This window comes from Oryctolagus cuniculus, chromosome 8 (assembly GCF_051225735.1).
Source record: "Oryctolagus cuniculus isolate XC-2025 breed Fujian yellow rabbit chromosome 8, ASM5122573v1, whole genome shotgun sequence".
NCBI lineage: Eukaryota > Metazoa > Chordata > Mammalia > Lagomorpha > Leporidae > Oryctolagus > Oryctolagus cuniculus.
The window spans coordinates 88,829,846-88,851,315 of record NC_142874.1 but is presented as its reverse complement, the minus strand read 5'-3'; the positions used below and the strand labels follow the sequence as shown (position 1 = coordinate 88,851,315).

The window sequence follows — 21,470 nt, the reverse complement described above, 5'->3', positions numbered from 1 at the left end:
GGGCGCCGCTCACTGCCCTAAGTGCTCAGTGGAACTGGCACTTCTCAGGGGGAACCGTCAGCACGTTTGCTTCTTCACGACTCCACTGGCCAGTCAGACATTTCTTTCCGTTGGTTAGAAAATAAAAAATACACGCCCGCCTCTGCCAGCTCTGCGGGAGAAGCAGAGTTTGCCCTCGCTAATTTGTCCAAGTCGTGCTGTGGTTTCACGAAACGCAGACAGTGCCCAGCTCCAGCCCCCAAACCCCCAGTGGGTCTGGGGCGTCTCTACCCACCCCCGGTGAGAGGCGCCGCTGGCTCCCGCGGTCACCACCTGTTCCGGCGGACCCGGCCGAAAGCGCACCCTCGTCTCGGGCCTCTTTTTTCTCCTCTGCTCACCCTTTTCCCAGGTCGGGCTTGTAACTTTTCTTTCAGCCCGAGGCTCGCCCCACTGGTCCCGCAGCGCCCCCGCCCCGCCGGGCCCCCGGGAGGGGCCGAGTGCCCTCCTCGCTCGCCAGGCTCCGAGCGCGGCGGGGCGGGTGCACGCGCCCCCCACCCGGCCCGGCGCCCCTCCCCGCGGGCGGCGCAGCTCCCCCTGCAGCGCCTCCCCTCGCGGGGAGGGTGGCGGAGGGGACTCCCGGCGCAGCGCCGCAGACCTGCTCCGGCTGCGCGCGGCGCCTCTGGCTCCAGGAGTGGCAGCGGTAGCCGCGGCGGCGGCGGCGGCGACAGAGGGATCCCGGGACCCGCAGCTGCTCCGCGGAGCCGAGGAGGCGGGAGCGCCTCTTCACCGCGCCCAGCACCCAACCTGTGCCCGCTCGCAGCCGCGCTCTCGCCCGGGGCTCGCCGGCCAGCATGGACTTCCCCTTGGCGCTGGTGCTCGTGTCCTCGCTCTCCCTGCAGGCGGCCGCCGACTTCGACGGGAGGTGAGTGGGGCCTCGGGGCGCCCTCTCCTCCTTCCCGCGCTCCCTTCCTGTCCGCGCCACTGAGTCCCTCTCCGCGGTCGGAGAGGCGTCTCCCCGGTGCCGAAGTCTGGCGGCCGCACCGTCTCCGCGGGACGAGCGCCGTCCAGCGCGGCCAGGGGCTGCCCCGCCGCCGGGAGCGCGCGACCCCGGCCAGTCCCGGAACCCGCGCGGGAACTGGGGCTGCGGGAGTAGGAAGGCGCGGGCCGTGGAGCTCAGCCCCGAGGGCGCGGTGGGGCTGCCAGAGCAGAGGTGACGCGTGGGGGCATTCCCCGGCCGGGACACTGACTCTTGGTGTAGACTGCTGTTCGGTGGGGGAAAACTTCGGGCGAGCGGGGCGGAGCTGTCAGGGCCCTCACAACAAAGAGTGGGGCCGAGGAAGCGGCTGGGGCTTACTAGGGGGACCTGTTTGCCGCCCCCTTGATGGGGGCCTCAAAATGAAGACTGCGGGTGGGGGGCGCCAGGAGTATATGATGGGGAGAGAGAGCTAGCAGCTCCGCAGACCGCGCCCGCCTGCTGCGTGCTCTGACAGGTCCCGACAACCCCGGGCCGCGTCGCTGCCGCCGCTCAGCGGGCCCTGGCGCGGCCGCTCCCAGCTCCCCGCTCCCGCCGCGGGGTCCGCGCGGGCGCCGGGTGAGTGAGTGACTGACCGAGCACGGGGATGGCTCGGGAGGCGGGCCCGGCCCCCGCCTGCGCGCACCTGCAGACCGGACTCTCCCGGCGGGCGCGCGAGGGCTGCAGCCCCAGAGGTCCCGCGGCGCCCCCGACCCCTCGGCGCAGCCCTGAAGCGAGACGCCGCGCCTGTTCCACCTGCAATCTTAGGACGAATCAATTCCGCGACTGATTGGCTGCCTCGTACCTGGGAGGGGAAAGGACGGGACCCAGTGGAGCGCGGAGGGGAAACGGCCCCGCCTGTGGAGCACCTGGGCGCAGGAAATACGGAGTTGGGGTTATTTTGAACTTTGGACCTGCGCAGGTGGAGGAAAGGGGAGTTGAAAAGATCAGGGAGTTGAAAGAAAACACGGGTCGCCGCCCGAGGCTGCGCCTTTTGTTTTTTAGGCAACTCTTTCCCACCTTTGGGCACGCTGTGCGTTTCTTGTACGCCTATTTACCGCAAGCGCGCCACGTGACGTGCGTCCGCTTTTAAAGTAGCTTTAACCAGAGGGCTAGAACACCCAATTCCCTTGTGGATCCTCTCGGAGGGAGAAGTCTTTTAGGTGCGAATCTGAGCAAGAAAGCAAGTGGCCCAGTCCTCGCAGTTTGTCCAAGTGTCATGCGGTGGATAAACCAGTACCTTGAAATCCCATACTTTCTGTAGTCATTATTTACAGTAGAGAGGGAATGAGCACGCACTGTTGCTGCAGCAAGCTCCACGTGCGGCGTCTGAAAACGCTTCATTTCATTTGGTTTCTGAGGAACCCCGTCCTTCTGCCCCTTTCCCAATCCGCCTTTTACTTTTTTTCTTTCAGCTGTGCCACATCTTGTATTGTTTAATACCTTTCAGTTTATGATGACTCAGTACAAACTGCTCCCGCGCCGCCTCCCCCTCCCCCGCCCCCAGGTGTGGGTCTTTGAGGAATCTGTTTTATTTCAGGCTTCAGAATCCACCCTGTGAGTGGCAGCCTTGAGAATTCTGCGTTGTAGCTGGTGCTGTTTCTAGTTGAGAAAGGATGGTGCCCTCGGCTCTGTTCCTAGCCCCGGGTGCTGACGGTGTATCTGTTTAACTGTCTGAAACCTGCCTTCAGATTGTTGGGTGTGGTTTGCCAAGTTTTCTCAAATAACAAAAAGGAAATTATCTTTGATCTCAAGAGGATCCTTATTTATTTTGAATCTGTTTGCTTGGTAGGTGGCCCAGGCAGATAGTGTCGTCCATTGGCCTGTGTCGTTACGGTGGCAGGATTGACTGCTGCTGGGGCTGGGCCCGCCAGTCCTGGGGACAGTGTCAACGTGAGTATCAGACCTGGGACCTCACCTCTCTGGGGGGCGGGGCATCACGCCACACCTGGGAGTGCTCAGTGCCTGAGCAGGGCTTGGTGCTGAGAGCCTGACCTGGAAGTTTTCCGGGGAAGGTCTCTGACTTCCTATCCTGCCCCTTTCCAACCTGAGCCACCTGGAGGAGAGGGGTGGCTTTGTCGTTCACATAAAAGCCATTAAGGATGTTAGTATTTCTCCCCGGTCTCTCTAGCTTCTGTTTTCTCATTAGGCTTACTTCCTTGTTTTGCTACAGGCTGAGGTGGCTGAGATGGGAGTAAGATAATAAGTCTAGACTGTATTTACACTAAATAGACTCTGAGCCTGAGAGTACTTACAAAATCCACACCATAGCTGTTGTGTAAAGTGGCCCATGTGTAAGTCTTTTTTTTTTTTTTTTTTTGAAGTGAGGTTGAATTGACAGTGTTCTAAATGGACCACCTAGTATAACCACAGACAGATCTCTGGAAAAACATCACTTGGAAGTTCCATGGGTAATCAACCTCGTGTAATAGGTGCCACATCAGAACACGAGTGTTAGTTTTTCATGATCACAAATGGATATTTTGATGTTAAGATTCAGAACCTCATCACAAAAGTTTGAGACACTTAGGAGATTTGTTTCCAGCAATCTGTGTAGATCATAAAATTTTATCCCTGTCTTTCTGCTAGAAGAAAAAAAAAAAAAAAACAGGAGCAAAAAGGGAAATCCCCAAATGATCAAGTCTGTTTCCAGGGTGTCTTTCTCTCTTACCTGTTACGCCACAAGGCCAACCCCTCTGAGTGTCTTTTCAGTGCTAGGCAGGCACCGGCGAGGTAATGGGAATTAAGGTGAGTTCCACGTTGGGATATTCGCTTTATCACTCACCAGGAAAGGGCAGGGAGGACTCACGAAGGGATCAGGAAGGTGAGAACTGGCAGTGGAGGAGCCTGTCTTAGAAGGAGGTTGGCAGGATGTGGAGTCATGTAAATTCAGGTTCCAGAAAGTTCCTCTGCTATCTTCACTCTTGAGGATGCCTGTGATGGTCATCCTTAACTTTGTGAAGCAGGGAGAGGGACAGTCGCCGGCTGCCTGAAGCTGTTGCTCTGGTTGGTGCTGGAAGGAGAAAGGCACTGATGCTGTGTCTGCCTGCACCCTGCAAGCCGCTGGGCTAGCTCCTCTGCACGGCTGGGCCATTGCCCAGGGGACAGGGGGATCGTGGTAACTTGTTCTCAGTAAAGGAAGAACTGCTGGTCCCCGTTGGGGAACTGCTGGTCAACATTGCTTTCAAGGGAAGATGGTGAAAGAGAAGAATGATGCCTGGTGCAATTTGGGCTTCTGCCACTCCTCCCACACTGTCTGGAGTATGTGCACAGCTAGAGGCCACAGCTGTGGCAGTGGAGGAGGCCAAGGACCCTACCACATATTCCTGAGTGTGTACTTACACCCCTCCAGAGCGAGAAATGCAGGAATGGAGACAGTTTCTTCCTTCCTGGCTCGCTTTAATCTGCAGCAGACTCCCAGATCGAATATGCAAGTGCTCTGAGGTATGTGCAGCCCTAGAGCCACACCCTGGCCCAGGCTGCCTTGGCAGAAGGCCCTAGGCAGCCATGGACGGCACTTCTCTGAAGGTGGGGGCTTAGGGCACATAGGCTATCTGCAGGTGTGCTGAGAGCATTCCAAGGAGAAAACTTCTTGGATCCCTGAGAGACTCATCAAACGTGGGATTCCCCAGGAAGCATCTCTGAGAGCTTTCTATTTTTCTGTACCATGCAATTACATTTTATCTGATGTGGATCTAGCTTGGTGATCATGATTTTGGATGAGTGTAGAGACTTTTTAAAGTTACACTGACAGTACCAAATCTAAACAACAGATTTTCTAGTGTTTCACTTTTTGCACAGTAACTTTCCTAACAGATACATACACTAATTTACTATGTTGTCATTTTCTTTCTTTTCATTCTTACTGTTTTTTAAAAAGATATTTCTTTATTCAAGAGGTAGAGTGACAGATAGAGAGAGGGGGAGACAGAGAGAGAGAGAGGTCTTCCATCTGCTGGTTTGCTCCCCAAATGGCTGCAACAGCTGGAGCTGGGGTGATCTGAAGCCAGGAGCCAAGAGCTTCTTCCAGGTCTCCCAGGCCATAGCAGAGAGCTGGATCCGAAAAGGAGAAGTCAGGACTAGAACCGGCATGAATATGGGATATTGGTGCCATGGGCAGAGGCTTAGTCCACTATAGCACAGCACTGGCCCCATTCTTCCTCTAACAGAATCTGAGGAAACGGCAACTTGACATGAATTAATTATTGAATGGTAATATTATTAAAAATATATAGGGTGATTTTTCACAAATCACATTTTATTGCTTATTTGGTGAATGTTTGAAATAGCTCCTAGGCTGGAGCTAGACTGGGGTTAAATTCCAGCTTCATCTCCTCTTGGCTATGTGACTTTGGGCAAGTCATTTAGCCTCTCTGTGCTTTATTTTCTCACCTTTAAAAATGAGTCTAGGGGCAGGTGCCGTGGCTTAGCGAGTAAAGCTGCCTTCTACAGTGCCAGCATCCCATACAGGCACCAGTTCAAGTCCCGGCTGCTCCACTTTTGACCACTCTCTGCTGTGGCCTGAGAAAGTGGCAGAAGATGGTGTAAGTCCTTGAGCCCCACATGAGAGACCCAGAAGAAGCTCCTGGCTCCTGGCTTCAGATCGGCTCAGCTCCAGCCATTGCGGCCATTTGGGGAGTAAATCAACGGATGGAAGAACTCCTTTGTCTTTTTGCCTCTGCCTCTCTGTAACTCTGCCTTTCGAACAAATAAAAATAAAAATCTAAAAAAAAAAATCACAAATTGTACATCTCTCAGAGGACCTTAGTGAGGATTAAATGAGTTATAATTTTTAAAGCATGTCACACTGTTCCTCACACAGAGTAAATACTGCATATGGGTGTGGTAAAATTAAAGAAATATAAAGAATATTACTACTAAAACAAGGTTATGGGACAGAATACACATGTGCAGTCAGATTCTTTGTTCATTAGGCATCATATATACGTATACTTTTTATATTTATGCTGCCAAAATAAAGGTTCTCTGTGTTGGCAGTAAAATAAAATTCCCTTTTAGATCAAAAAAGCCAAATGGTTCTTTACCATGCATGTTGAAGATAACAAGATTGTAAAAATGAGTTCAAAGATGGATGGTTCCTTCTGTGTGTTTTATTTTTCCGGAATCTCAGATGGTCCAAATGTCTCTTGTCAGTTCCTAGTTCTGTCTGTGTTTGTTTTGATATAAATAGGTAGAGGAATGTGGGGGCCAGAGGTCGGTTCCAAGGAGCAGAAAAGCAACAAAAGAGACTTACTTACGGGGATGCATGGAGTGGCTCTGAGAACTCCTGAGTGTGTTTAGAAGGAAGACTTGATGCAATTCAATGCTTGATCACTGTACATACTCAAGGGAAATACCTTGAAGATCTTCAACAATTAGATCTCGTAATGGACTACCCATCAAAATGGCAAAGAGCTTCTAGGAGATGTAACGCAGAAAATGTTTTTGCCTGTCTGACCCTTTTATAATCTCTGGGTTCTCTTCCATGAGGAGCATGCTCCCTTCTTTGACAGAGGTGTCTTGTGCAGCAAAGTGAAAGGCAACTATTTCCACCTGTGCCCAGAACCTCCCTGTGCATCTATCTCTTAGGAGATGTGTGTGTGTAAGCAGGAGCAAGTGGCACCCTTGTTATAGTAATCAGATCAGTGCCATGACCTAGTGCAGCGATGTGTAGGTGAAGGTCTGTTCCATCTGAGTGAGTGTCTGTGAGATGTTCTGACCCAATATGAATGAGAGTGCAGTATACATACTACACAAAACATGCTTCGTTTCATGTTCACTTGCCACCCTCCTTTCTGTGGACTTGTTTGGCGAGAGAACAACTACGATGAGGGGGCTATGTTGCCAGACCTCCCCTCCTGGCTCCTTATTCGAGCCATGAAGCCATACTCAGCTGGGAGATTTACTAACCTTCCCTTTGGGAATGAGGAGGGGTGGATCAGAGATACCACCCCAGTGGGCATAGAATCTGCCCTCCAGTTTCCTGCCTGAACCACCCAACAGTCAGTCCTAACATTCCTCCCCTCCCCTACTGGGAAAGCATGGCCCATTCCAGAAATAGGCAGGTTGTGTTTTCATAGTTCTTTTGTGGGTCATACCCTTGGCTTCTTTCTATTTGATTGTTTTGTGTTCTTGACTTATAAATAGATGTCTAGCTATTGAAAATTCAAAGTGTGATTTTCTAATCGCCTTCAGTTTTGAATGAATATTGATGTGGCTCTTTATTGTCAAGTGAAAATTTCTTATTATGTTCACACACTGATGGTTCCCTATTTCCAGCACACAGCACTTTAATCGTACTCAGGAATTGTCACAAAATATTTCTATTTCTTGCTACGCAATTACTCTGTTCCTTAACTCTTCTATCATCTCAGTGGTGCATTTCACTTTAATTAATTTTATCTGCTCCTACCAATTGAAGACTGCCAAACAGATTTGTCAGAGTTTGTATATTTTATTTTAACAGAATGTGTATACTATGGAAACAGTTTTTAGCTAAAGCATTAGATAATTTGGGAGCCTGAGTTCAAGTTCTGACTTTTGTACCTGATGAGGTAACTAACATTTTCCAGCTGCAGTTTTCCTATTTTGCAAGCAGATCTTCAGTGGCCTTTGGAGCCACCCAAGAACATCCGTAATGTAGAAAGGGATACATAGGATCCAGATACTCCAACCCTGCAGAGTTGTCTTTCTGTTCACTTGGAGATTCGGCCATTGTGCGACTTAGGACAGTAGTGTTCTTGTGGAAAGTACTTTCCCGAGGTGCGAAGAAGAACTCAAGCTAGTTCCAAGTTTCAACAAACTTATTTACTTTCTGAGTTCTTTGGCTGTTAGTGAGCAGTTTGTGGTTTTTGAAGGAAATGATGCAGATTAGGATGGTTTTATATCTTTTATCCTTAAGACTGGAGAAAATGCAGATGTTATGTTTCTTCTGAAGATATTGGAGAGATAGAAAACCTACACTTAGATATTGCTTTATTGGGTCTTTTCTCTCTATCTCTCTACCTCTCTACCTCTTTTAACTTATTTATTTGGGAGGCAGAGTTACAGATAGAGAGAGGGAAAAAACAGAGAGATAGGTCTTCCATCCGCTGTTTCACTCCTCAGATGGCCATAATGGCCTGAGCTGGCCAATCAGAAGCCAGGAGCTTTTTCCAGGTCTCCCACATGGGTGCAGAGGCCCAAGCACTGCTTTCCCAAGGCATAAATAGAGAGATGGATCTGAAGTGGAACAGCTGAGACTTGAACAGGTGCTGGGAGGTGGAGGCCTAGCCTAGGCTACACCACAGCACCAGCTCCAGTTAGTTCTGAATCTTAACTTCCTCCTCTGTCTTCCCTGAAGCTAGTAAAGGCAGAGTTAACAGAGAGAAGGACAGTCACAGAAAGAGATCTTCCATCCATTGGTTCACTCTGCAAATGGCCACAACAGTCAAGGCTAGGCCAGGCTGAAGTCAGAAGTCAGGAGGCAGAAACTTCTTCTGAGTCTCCCATAAGGCTGACAGGGGCCCAAGCACTTTGGCAGTTCTTTGCTGCCTTCTAAGGTGCATTAGCAGGGAGCTGGATTCGAAGCAGAGCAGCCGGGACATGAACTGGTGCCCATATGAGTTGCCGGTGTTGTAGGCAGTGGCTTTAGCCATTATGCCACAATGCCAGCCCCTTGAACACTCTTTAAAATAACAGGAGTACATAATAAAGATTGCAATCTTCTTTGAAGGCCACACATAGTGGCTTCCCCACATAGAGGACATTTCTGATAAATATTGCCTTTTTGTTTGTAGTCAACAACTATGGCAACTTCCACTGAATATGAATTAGTATTTTATATACTTAACATTTAAAAAAGTTATTTATCTGAGAGGTAGAAAGAGAGACACAGAATGAGAGAGAGAGATAGAAATCCCATCTGCTGGTCTTCTCCCCAGATGCCTACAGCTGGGCTGGGGTTGGAACTGGGAACTGGGAGCTTAACGTAGGTCTCTCACATGGCTGGCAAGGACCCAGCCACTTTAGGCATCACTTGCCTCTTCCCAGAGTCTGCATTGATGGGAAGCTAGAATTGGGAGCTAGAGTTGGGGGTGGAACCCAGGCACTCTGATGTGAAGTTGGGGATGTAGGGTCCTTACTGCTGGGCCAAGCATCCATTTCCTATATAACATTTTCAGAATACCCACACATGATACCAGGCTTTGGAGTAAATGGCAGCAGTGGGTAGTAGGGGGAACGCTGTGCTGTTCAGACCCATTTTGAAGATTGCTGGCAGGGCTCTGGGACAAGCCTAATGGAGCTAAGCATACTTCATTGTCCTGACTTGATTAGCTTCTTCCCCTGATTTTGGGATGAGAATGCAGAATCTGATTCTTTTCTTTTTTGAGTAGGCATAAAAAATGCAATACACTGTTGTATAATTTCATTTGGCCCTAAGCTTGAATCTGCAGATCCTTAGGAAGTGAAGCTTTTGGTTAAGATTATTGAACTACCACTTTCCTAGAAAGGTTGTTTAAGAACACCATGTACTTTGGGTATCTTCAAGTGGTCTTGGAATGCAGATTCCAAACGAAAATCAGTGTTGAAGAAGTTTGACCTTTGCAAACAGGTAATTTTTGAGTATGTGTATTCTTCAAAGGTAAGTTTCACAGAAATTACTTAGTTCTTTCCTTCCTTGCTCTCATTAGAACTGATCTTGACATAACACTATTAAGATCCACTGATTTCCTGAGAACCCTGCATAAAGTTAATCTGAACAGATGTTAACTTTAATGGATTAGAGATTTTAGTGCTTGTCAAGCTGGAAGAAAGGCCAAGTGGAGGGAAGCTCTCTAGTCTTGGCAAGTTCAGCTGCTAGATATGGCCTCAGACACCTGCCACAGGGGTGTGTTGCCTGACTGTGCCCGTGCACATACACATGGGCACCAAGGAGGTGCTGCTGGCCCTAGAAAAGACTTGTGATGGTTGCTTGGAGCTTTTGGATAGGCTTCCCTAAGTGGAAGTCTGTTCCCACCCCACCCACCCTCTGGTAGAAAGTGTAGTGTTCAGCATTTCTATTTGGTGCTTTTCATCTGTAGAATCCATGTTATATGTGTTTTGAGTCAACTGAATCAACTCTATGCTCTCATGGTGAAAAGGTGAGATGATATTGAGTGATGCCATGCAGTACCCTTCAAGTAAGAAAAGATGCTCATCACGGAAGCTGGGCCTCCTTTCTAGGGAGACAAAATGGCGAGAGAGAAGAGGTCTCATGTCCTCACCTTCGTTACTCTCCCACCCCTCACATACCAACACTTTTGCCCCTTTCCCATCAATTTTGTCTAAGTTTTTAAATTTTTCACCTCCAATCTTTAAAATCTAGTTTGCTTCCTAAGAGAAAATGCATTAATTTCCTCAAATATTGCTTCTTGGAACAATAAGTGTTATTGGTTTTCTGTATACATTTCAGAAATATTTTACATACTTAGGGGTGAATTCCTATACCTGTATCTCTCCAGGTGCCCCTGTCCATGACCTGTTTGATATAAATGAAATCATACTGTATCACTCATTGCTCTGTATCTTCCTTCTTTTTCTTAACATGTATCTTGAAGGGCTGTCTTTATTGTACATGAAGAACCTCCTTTTTTACAGATTCATAGTATTGTGTTGTATGGCTATGCCATAGCTTCATATACTGTCTCTTATTGATGGATGTTTGTGTGGATTCTAATGTTTTGCCAATACCAACAATTCTAAAATAATGTTGGATATTATAATGGACTTGTTTTGTATGTGCTCTAGTATTTCTGCAGGAGACAATTTATATGTGATCAAATAGGATAAGCATTTGTAATGTTTATCATTTGGCCACTGATCTGTGACTAGATAAATGGGAAAGACAGGATGGTAATGCTCAATAAAGGCTCTGGCAACCCAAGACCCAGACTCAGATCTGTTACTTGACTTTAGGAGACATTTTCCATAAAAATCCTCTGACAGGTCGGTAAAGATCTGTCTGATCTCATTTTTCATTGTTTTCCTTGGAGCAGAGGCCATTGGCTGATGCTGGGAGATCGTGGTGGTTTTGCCCATTGGCCAGGGTCTCACCTTGAACTCCTGCCTCTCAGTTGTCTACTTTTTAGGGATGTGGTATTATTTTATTTTGTAAGAAAGATTCACACATTCTTCTAAGAATTGCGTAATTCCTTGATCTATTATTTTTATCCTTTTTTTTTTTTTTTTGACAGGCAGAGTTAGACAGTGAGAGAGAGAGACAGAGAGAAAGGTCTTCCTTCCGTTGGTTCACCCCCCAAATGGCCACCACGGCATGGCGCACTGCGCCGATCCGAAGCCAGGAGCCAGGTGCTTCCTCCTGGTCTCCCATGCAGGTGCAGGGCCCAAGGACCTGGGCCATCCTCCTCCACTGCCTTCCCGGGCCACAGCAGAGAGCTGGACTGGAAGAGGAGCAACCGGGACTAGAACCTGGAGTACCGGCACCGCAGGCAGAGGATTAGCCTAGTGAGCCGCGGCACCAGCCTTATTTTTATCCTTTAACCATCATTTTTATCCATATGCATGCAATATGTACTTTTTCCCTAGACCTGTGGTTGATTAGAGAGGCACATGGAGAACTCTGAGATCTGAATACTGTTTTTTTTAGGGATATCTGTTATGATAAAAAGATTTTCAATAGCTACCAAAACACTTTGGTACCAGAATACTTTATAGGATGACTTTAAAACTGTAAGGGTATATCTTTTCCAGTAGTTATTTAAATCCTTATCCCAATTATATATTTAAATTGTCTTCTTTTTGAAAAGTGAGAAATGAATATTTAGGAAAAAATTTAAAAACATAGCAAATTTATTCATTTTCCTGATACATAATGCCAACCCTTAATGGGTAACCACTGTTTCTTAATGATCTTTGCAGAGATTTATAAAGATTTTCATAATTTTTCTTTTCCATAGAATAATAGTATAAAGTACAACATTTCTTGTATTATGCCTTTTTCATATAATTTTACATTTTGGAGACCAGTACTTATCAACTCATGAAAACTGACTTTTTTTTTCAAGATCTATTTATTTGTTTGGAAGTCAGAGATATGGAGAGAGAGGGATAGAGGGAAAGAGAGGTCTTCCAACTGCGGGTTTACTTCCCAGGATTCCAGGGCTAAGCCTGGCCGAATCCAGGAGCCAGGTGCTTCATCTGGATCTCCCACCAGGATGGCAGGAATCCAAGCACTTGGGCCATCTTCCACTGCTTTTCTCAGACCATCATCAGGGAGCTGGATTGGAAGTGGAGCAGCTAGGACACAAACTGGCACCCATATGGGATGCCGCCATTGCTGGCAGTGGCTTTACCTGCTATGCCACACCAGCCACTGAGTTATTCTTTTAAATGGCTGTACACTTGCTATGTAGGTACCATTATTAATTAATCACTTATTTTTTAAAAGATTTTATTTATTTATTTGAGAGTTAGAGTTACAGATAGTGAGAGGGAGAGACAGAGAGAAAGGTCTTTGTTCCGTTGGTCCACTCCCCAAATGGCCGCAATGGCCGGAGCTGTGCTGATCTGAAGCCAGGAGCCAGGTGCTTCTTCCCAGTCTCCCATGTGGGTGCAGGGGCCCAAGCACTTGGGTCATCTTCTACTGCTTTCCCAGGCCACAGCAAAGTGCTAGATTGGAAGAGGAGCAGCTGGGACTAGAACCTGGCGCCCATATGGGACGCCGGCCCCGTAGGCGGAGGATTAACCTGCGCCACGGCGCCGGTCCCAATTAATCACTCATTTATGCACACTGAGTGGTTTTCATTTTTGTTTTGGTGGAATATGCTGTAATGAATGTCTGTGCCTATATCAATACTATTGTACTCACTTTGAAATGGAAGAATTATAGAGACAGCTTCCTTCTTTATTAGTACAATAATTGAAGAGGTCTCATTTTATTGTTATAAATTTTCTTAGGTAAATATATAACTCAAAGAAGAATAAATCATGAATAATTTTACAGAATGTAAACCTTCTGTTCAGTTATTTTTTATATTTGATTCCTTGGAAAGGACCGTAAAATATAAACAGAACCAATTTCCTTATTTCTATTAGTCTATATTGTTTGAGAAAGGATGTAAAGTGGCCTCTAGGTATTCATGCAATGAAACAGTAAAATAAAATTAACAAGGGCCAGAAGGAGAAAAAAGGGGTAACATAAAAGGTGTCAGGAGAGAGGGTTATTAAAATGTGGATATGTGAGAGGATCCTAAATATGTTTTCTAACTTGGCTGTTAGTTTTTGGTGGCCAAAGGAAAAAGGCTGTATAATTCATGATGTTTTTTGGGCGAAAAAGCAAAACAGGGCATGGGGAAATTATGACTTCTGCATGTGGTTTGGAGAGAAGACTTTCCCGTGGCCCTTTGCAGAGGGGGTTGCAGGAGGGCGTGCAAAGCACTGCAGGAACATTTCTGTCATGAAGCCAGTGGTGGTTTTTGCAAAGCCACTGGATGGCTCCTCTGATGGAAGATGAGGCCCTTACTATAAAAGTGCAGCTCATGCAAAGCTGTTTTGCATGTGATTTAAGAAACAGCATCTGCGTACTTAGTTTTGTGATGGTTTGGCATGACTGTACCCCGAGTATCCAATTGTGATGTGTGGCTAGACAGTTTCAGGTAAGGCAAGACAATTTCAAATCAGGATTGCTAGCAGTGACCTAAAGCTTGCTGTATTATTTCATAATGTAAAGGTCAGGGCACATTTCTTCTTTCCTTTTCTTTTTTAGTATATATATTTTGAAGATCTGTCACCAGTTGATGGAGTTGGATCCAGTAACATTAAGAATGAAGTGCAAATAGGAATCTCCTCTGCCCTAGTATAAGAAGAGTTTGCAAAGAAATAAATGAAAGATTTTTAGTATCAATTTTATATCCAGTGGATACATAAACTCATCACCATTTTGCTGCACACTTTGGTACTTCCATGCTAATTATGCCTGGAAGTAAGAAGAGGCACAAACTCTGTCTATGCAGCATTGATCCTGCTTGCTCTGTTAACACAGATAAGGGCTGGGGAACCCGCAACAGAATTTTGACCCGTATTCATTTTTCCAGAACTCCTGGTTGGTTTCAGTGTGTGAATATTATCACAGTGGCCATTAATTGGTTTCCTTATCAACATGGATCTCAAGGAGGGCTGCTTTATATCAACCACTTAGGCCCGCACAGACTCAAAACAGAGTTATGTGGGAAATAAGTACACTACCCATCACCATCCTAACTCTTTTGCATTGAGGTGCGCAGAAAGACTGATTCTTATATATCCCTGAGCCAGCTCTAGGTGCAATAGAACCTGAAACCCTGATGAACACATGCTCTGGGGGAATCCAGCTCTCAAACAAACAAAACCAAGCAGTAATATTGAAATATGGCTCAACATGAGTCCTGAGAGGCCACGAGTTCAGTAAGGGCCCAGCTACTAGGGGGAAGCATAGAGGCCTTTACCTCAGAGGCCACCAGAGTGAACAAAGAATCTAACCTGCCTGAATTGTCCCTCTGGATCAACTCAGAGGGCAGCTAGCTGAGTTAGCATTGCCAAGGCCAGCGTTTTCTGCCCCTTCATGGGAACAAATCAATGGTCCTCAAGACAGTAGAATGTACCCAAGATCGTTTGGCTCAAAAAAGATTTCAAAGTGATGAAACCACCAACTCTGAATAGAAAAATATTAGTAATATAGGCCTAATGTGATTGACAGTGCATCCCTGGGAACTTGCTAGGGCGAATTGGGGTGTAAAATAAACCTAGTTACTAAAAAAATAATATAGAGTTTAGTTAAATAATATCAAATATAAAGAAATTTTCTGTTTTTTAAAAGATTCCTTTATTTTTCAAATAAATAGCGTTACAGAGAGGGGAAGAGAGGGAGAAAAGAAGAGGAGAGACAGAGAGAGAGAGAAACATGCACGCTTCCATCTGCTGGTGCATTCTCCAAATGGCCTGCAATGGCTGGCACTAGGACAGGCCAAAGCCAGGAGCCAGGAGCTTCATCCAAGTCTCTCACATGGGTGCAGGAACCCAAGCACTTAGGCTATCTGCTGCTTTCCCAGGCACATTAGCAGAGAGCTGGATCAGAAGTAGAGAAGCTGGGAGGCTGGCACTGCGGTGTAGCGGGTAAAGCTGCCGCCTGCAGTGCCAGCATCCCATATGGGTGCCAGTTCAAGTCCTGGCTGCTCCACTTCCAGTCCAGCTCCCTGCTAATGTGTCTGGGAGCACAGCAGATGATGTATCAAGTGTTCAAGCCCTTTATCCACCTGGGAGACCCAGAAGCAGCTCCTAGCTCCTTGCTCCTTGATTCAGATTGTCCCAGCTCCAGCCATTGCGGCCATTTGGGGAGTGAACCAGCAGATAGAAGACCTCTCTCTCTCTCTGCTTCTCTGTAAATCTGCCTTTCAAATAAATATATCAATCTTAAAAAAAAAAAAGAGAGAAGCTGGTACTCTGACTGGTGCCCATCTATGATGCCAGAGTTGGTTTAATCTGCAGTGCTGCAAAGCCAACCCCAGAAATGTTCTGTTTTAATACACTACAGCTTTTTTTTTTAAATTTTTTTGTTTCATGAATTACTACTGAGTACATAATTAAAGGGACAATTATTGTCCTAATGGGATCCTGAATAAACTTCCAAATGAAGCCAGCATAAAGGAGTACGGTTGGCCCTTTCTATCTGTGGATTCAACCGAGCATTCTTTTAAAAACAATCGTCTCTGTACTGAACATATACAGACTTTTTTCCTTTTAATTATTCCCCAAGTAACTATTACAAAAAGATTTGTTTGTTTATTTGAAAAGCAAACTTGTGGAGAGAGAGAGAGCGCGAGCGCGAGCACGCGCTTCCATCCTCTGATTCAATCCTCAAATGACTGAAATCACTGGGGCTGGGCCAGGCCAAAGCCGGGAGCCAGGAGCTTCATGCAGGTCTCCCTCACGGGTGCAGAGCCCACGCACTGGGGCCATCTGCTGCTGCTTTCCCAGATGTATTGTCAGGGAGCTGGACTGGAAGGGCAGCAGCTGAGGCTTGACCAGTGCCCGTTTGGGTTGCCAGCATTGTGGGTAGCTTAACCTGCTACACCACAATGTCAGCCCTGCCTTTTCTAAATATGACTGTTTTATTCTGAAATTTTAGCAAATATCATTTAAGTTTTGTGCTGAAGTACACAAAAGGAGGAAACAATTAGGAACTCTTGGATTTATGTTTAATTTGCTGAAAACAATGTTATTTTTCAAAGAACTTTGCATGATTTTTCGCAAATTGGATTTCTTAAATCCAATTTCTGTGAAAGGTCCTTAAATGGTCACTGGTGTGAGTTGCCAAATTTACAGAAACTCCATGGATAGACTTACCATATATAAGGTCCCTGCTACCCAAAATATTTTTCCAAAGCCTTTTGGACTTTCTGTCTTATTTCAGTGTTAAGATTTTACAGGGACTTGATAATTATGTGCCAAATGTGTGCATGACAAGTAGCAAAGCCATTAATCATTAATAAGAAAACATAAAATTTCAGCTTAGTTATATGTTTTTAAATGTCTGTGGATGTTTAGAACTGATTTCATATTGCGTATTCTATGAGAATAGCTTCTACTGGATGCATTGTTTCAAGTTCAAATGATAATGTGAATATTTCAAGGTGTTTCACATAGATTGTGGTGGTTTTGAGGTGCTCTTCTGTCCTTTAAATTGAATTTTTAAAATAGTTGATGAATTAAAAGATTTATTGTACTCATACCTTGGTTTCTATGGTCAAGAATTAAGACATTTTGATTGATAGTTTCATTTCCAAACTAATGCCAAAGTGTCTTTGAAATAATAACTATTTTTAAAAATTATCTGTAAAGCTAAGAAGAATTAATGTGTAGAGCTTTTCAGTGTTCTGCTCTCCAATCTTGTGGTTAGTTCTGGTGCATTTGTCTGTATCTTTAATGCAAAGAAGTGTACTGAAAATGGGATCATGCAGATTCCTAGTTAATGTGGTGTTCATTGAGTCTGTTGTGCTAGGTGTTGGTGTTAGAAATGTACGGATTTCAGTAGTGGCCTGTGAAGAGTTTGCAGGGTGCATAGAAACTGTTTGACAATGAAAAATATTACCTGAAATTTAAGGTGGGGTTGTAGTGAACTTTTTAGTTATGACTTTTCCTAGCTGATGATTAGGGCTGGGAGGGAAAAGTGCAACGTCACGGAGGACATTTCCCTTCCATGCACGTACCTGGCACTAGTCACCTATGAGCGGGGCTTATGTCGTGCCGTGCTGCTTGCTTCCAAGGCTGCGTGCCTCCGATCTGAGTCATAACTGCATGGAGTAACTACGTCAGCCATCTTTGTCTGTTGCATGGTATTATTTCCTTCCAAAGGCCATGCATGGCCAGATATTTGGGTATTTTAAAATCCTTTGCAAGGTTAAAATAGTCACATGAAGATACGCATACCATTAGGTGGGAAGAAGGCTTACTTTCCCAAAGTTTCTTATCCCTCATTTTCTTTAGCACCATCCAAAGCCCAGGACTGGCTCCAAATTCATAAACCTGTGTTGAGCAAGCAAGAAGCCATCCCCAAATAGTTTAGTTTTTCTGTTTTGCATGAATCACAGTTTCATAAAATCACCGAAGTGCTTATTAATTTTAACCATGTATATAGTAAGGTGCCTGATGTCACACAAACCCTCAGCTCTGGGGCACGCTGCAGGAGACGGTTCTGGAGTTGTAAGTTCTAACCGAGGGGCTTTGCTGGCAGTGCTGCATGTATTTATGACTGTGGCCATTTTACAATGGATGGAGAGAACAGATTATCAGAATATGGGACAGATTTTTCTGTTATGTGTTACTAATGAATCCTGCTTTACTACCTCTCACAGTGGGGTTTACACACAAAAAATGCATCTAGGGCATCTTTACAAAAAATTGTGGTGATGGTTGCCTGTGAAAACTTTCTTACCCAGCAATAGAGAATAGGTGCTAGAAACTTCTGGAAGTAATCTATTATAGTGTTCACATGGCTTTGATTTAAAATACAGTTTTGTATAGTTTTAAAGTACAAATTTTAGAATACAGGACATTGGCTAAAATTTTATGCTTTTGTACCATAAAATTAAGGATAGTTTATGTTAAGTGGGAAAAACATGACTCATCCATATGATATTATAAGAAGAAAATAAACTATACAGAACTGTTTGGCTGCTTGGTACTAATACAACTAGTTAGAAAATAATGATGTTTGCTATTCTTTATTGAGTTGTTTTACCTTTGTTCAAAATAATTACAAATTTTTTCTGATAGATTATTCAAAATTGGCAATTAAAGAGTATTACAGAAACGGTATCCTTTTATATTTTTTCCTACTTACATATAACCATAATCATAAACAGTTTTCCTTAATATGTGATCCAGAATATAATTTGCTATTTATGCTTTGATTTATTTTCAGCTGTTTGCTTAGATTGTGCCTGATGTATTTCATTATTCTATTTTAAGAAATGTGTCAACATCAAGATATGGTGAGTTCTTTTAAAATTCACAACAACAATAAAAACAAAACACTGATTTATTGTAAACCTAACCAACGTGAAAAAAAAGTAATGATTGCCTTAAAGAACACAAAGCAAGCATTCTGGATCAATTGTTAAGTTATTGCTTCAACTGAATCTGATTTGATTTAGACTGTTTTTTTTCTTCTGATTTTACCCCCAAAGAAGGCCCCATTCATCTAATTTTAAATTTTACAAAGAAAGATACCAATTGTAAGTTAAAGTGGATGTTCTATGCTTTAAAGCAGGAAGGCATAGATCAAAAAGAGAAGGGACAAAAACCATCTCTTCTCTTACCTCTCTAAGCATCTCTAGGTTGGTCCATCACTGACCATTATTTATAGTGCTTCACGTTTCTTCCCTTTACTTTCTTCAAGCTGGGTTATTTATGTATCTTCAAATGAAATGGCCGAACTTTCATGGTAATTCTTGTTGCTATTGACAACCACAGCAGCTATGCCAGAAGAATATGCTGTGGAAGGGAAGAAAAAAAACTTAATATTTTTCTCCCCAAAGTTGGAGAGAAAAGGAAACATATAGTCTGTAAGAAACAGGTAAGTCAAGACATATCAATTTAAAAATAACAGCCTTAGTTACTAATGGATCAAAAATTTTAATTTTTTACAGATGTTTTAACAGCAATTTTTTAACAGCATTTAAATAAAAGGATACTGTCTCTAGGAACCAAAAATTAATATTCTGAAAGTGAAAAATTGGATTGGAAGATACAGTGTCAAAAAGGTCTGAACTATTTGGACTATTGAAGAATAGCATAACTTCAATTATTGGTTCATGTTTTTGTTATAAAATGTTTTAAAATAACAAGATGGTGACTAAAATATGACTATTTTAAACATGTCCTAGATGTTTTTTGTTTCAGAAAAGCACTGAAAGTTGAATATGTGTAAGTCTCCGGGAATGTAACAAGTTGATAAATCCCCAAGTCCAGCCTCCTTACAGAGAAAAGATCTGGAATTTCTTTTTTTGGACATTTGTTTTGCAGCTTTCTACGTCTTAAGGCAGAGAATAGCCAGGATAAGGTGCCAGCTCAAAGGTTAGATGAACATATTTCTTGAAATAATTTTGGCTAATCTATGTCTCGAAAGGCATAACTTCTGCATAATAACTTTACAAAGCTATAAACAAAACTTAACATTTGATGTGTTTTTGAGTTGCTTCTTTGTGGGAAAACTCTATTCCATAGAGGTGTGCTTATTCTGTTCACAGTTGTACTAAATTAATTTTGATTCAGTTATACGTTAATCTTTGCCCTTTCAGTTCATAATTCCTTTTTCCTGTTCTATGAATCTAATAAATTGACCTCCATTCTAACCTAAAGGACAGTTTATATTTTTAATACTTAAAGAAGCAAATATAAAAAACAAAGTCCACCAAATGAAATTACTAACACCAGCCTATCATTAACCTGAGGGGATTATGTTTCATGTTCATTAATTCTCCGTGGAACAATTCAGGTAAGAAATATTTTTATTGTACAAAATATATAAGGTGTTATAATGGTGAATATGGGTATTCATGCTTTTGTTTTAGTATATACAGGATTTCTTGTTTAAAATATTTTTTGGCAATGAATAATGTCGCTTAATAAATCACCTTATGACACCTTAGCAGGAATTTTTGTGAAGTATGCAAAATTCTAATGTTTAATGGAGTTGGTGCCATCAATACAACGTGTTTTAAACTGATTAATGAAAGATAGTATCACATGTCCTAGAAAATGTTTTTGAGGTGGGATTTTAATAAAAACATTGGGGAAAAGTGATAGTGTTAGAAATAAAAGTTAAGGGATTTCTTTGCTCAGGGAGACTTAAAAAAAAGTCCAAGTGTATGTATCTTTTAGTTATTAACATTTACAGGGGAGCTATGGCTGAGACAATGCACAGAAGAGAGAAGAATATGTGCCTTGTCACCAACGGATCTGGGTTCAGGATCTGTGTTCTTAGGACTTGCAGCTGTGAGAAAAGAGAGTTAATTTTTCTGAGCACAATTTCCTTAAACCTACACCACGAATTGTTGCTGACCATAAGTAGAATGCCTCCTATAGAACAGTTCTTAGGAAGTGTGTGCTGTTGTTAGTGTGTGGTCAACTTACAGAATGCAGGTGGAGAACTGGGAGTTACCTTTTGCAAGGGTCTTTCAGGGATACACAGTGTAAAGCATATTTTTAGGTACATTTTGTTTTACCATGCGACTTTTGGGAATAAATAATGGAGTGGAAGTAGGAGCTTTCTCAGTTACTCATTCCTAAAATAAAACCTTTCACTGGCTAGCTGTCTGTGCATCTGAAACATTTCTTTCTCATTTCTCTGATTATATCCATGCACAGCCCTCAGAGTGGAACGGTTGTGATATCTAACAGTGTTTGCACTTGGAAATGGAACCAGAAGGAAATAGAATGGAACTGTGGAACCTTAGCCTTTAGAGTTACTGTGATTTATCTGACAAATATTTGAGAACTAAGTTAAGTGCTGAGAAGATATAAATATTAATAAAATAGGGACCCTTACTTTTGAGGAGCTCAACTCGGTACATGGTTAGCTGTTATTCTTGGTATGATTCTAAAGTAGAAAAGGGGGCAAAAGAGTTGGTGGAGCTTTGGGGGGGGGGGACTCGGGGAGAGAATGACTTCCTTCTGGGGAGGATCAGGGAAAACTCCGTGGACTCGGTGTTCAGTAGATGCATTCATTCGACAGCTGGGAACTGAGCCCTCATTGCTTGCCTTATCTTAGGCCCACCACCGCAGATATCACCCCAATAAAATGAAGCTCCAGGTGTTCAGATTTCCATCATTAGCCTGGAAGGCCCACGGTTAATGACACTGCGGAGTGTGTTTTAGCACAGGCCATGCATTGGTAGGATTCTGCAGGAACACATCTCAGGGACAGTGTTCCTGACCTGGAGTGCTGGAATTGTGAGGGCCC

At 44.1% G+C, this 21,470-nt stretch overlaps 1 protein-coding gene across 6 annotated transcripts in view; it reads left to right on the top strand.

Moving 5' to 3' along the window:
* Nucleotides 1-460: 460 nt before the first annotated feature.
* NPNT (nephronectin) overlaps nucleotides 461-21,470 on the top strand; it is an 82,494-nt gene continuing 61,484 nt past the window's right edge. Inside the window, exons 1-3 of one of the 6 annotated variants that reach the window (XM_008267522.5) lie at nucleotides 461-901; nucleotides 2,784-2,884; nucleotides 19,532-19,582. In XM_008267522.5, the coding sequence (XP_008265744.1) occupies nucleotides 831-901; nucleotides 2,784-2,884; nucleotides 19,532-19,582 (223 nt within the window). In that variant the 5' untranslated portion in view covers nucleotides 461-830. Of the gene's footprint in view, nucleotides 902-2,525; nucleotides 2,691-2,783; nucleotides 2,885-19,531; nucleotides 19,583-21,470 lie in introns of those variants that run through there. The other 5 variants (XM_002717182.6, XM_008267523.5, XM_002717181.6 and 2 more) reach the window with 5 other exon arrangements.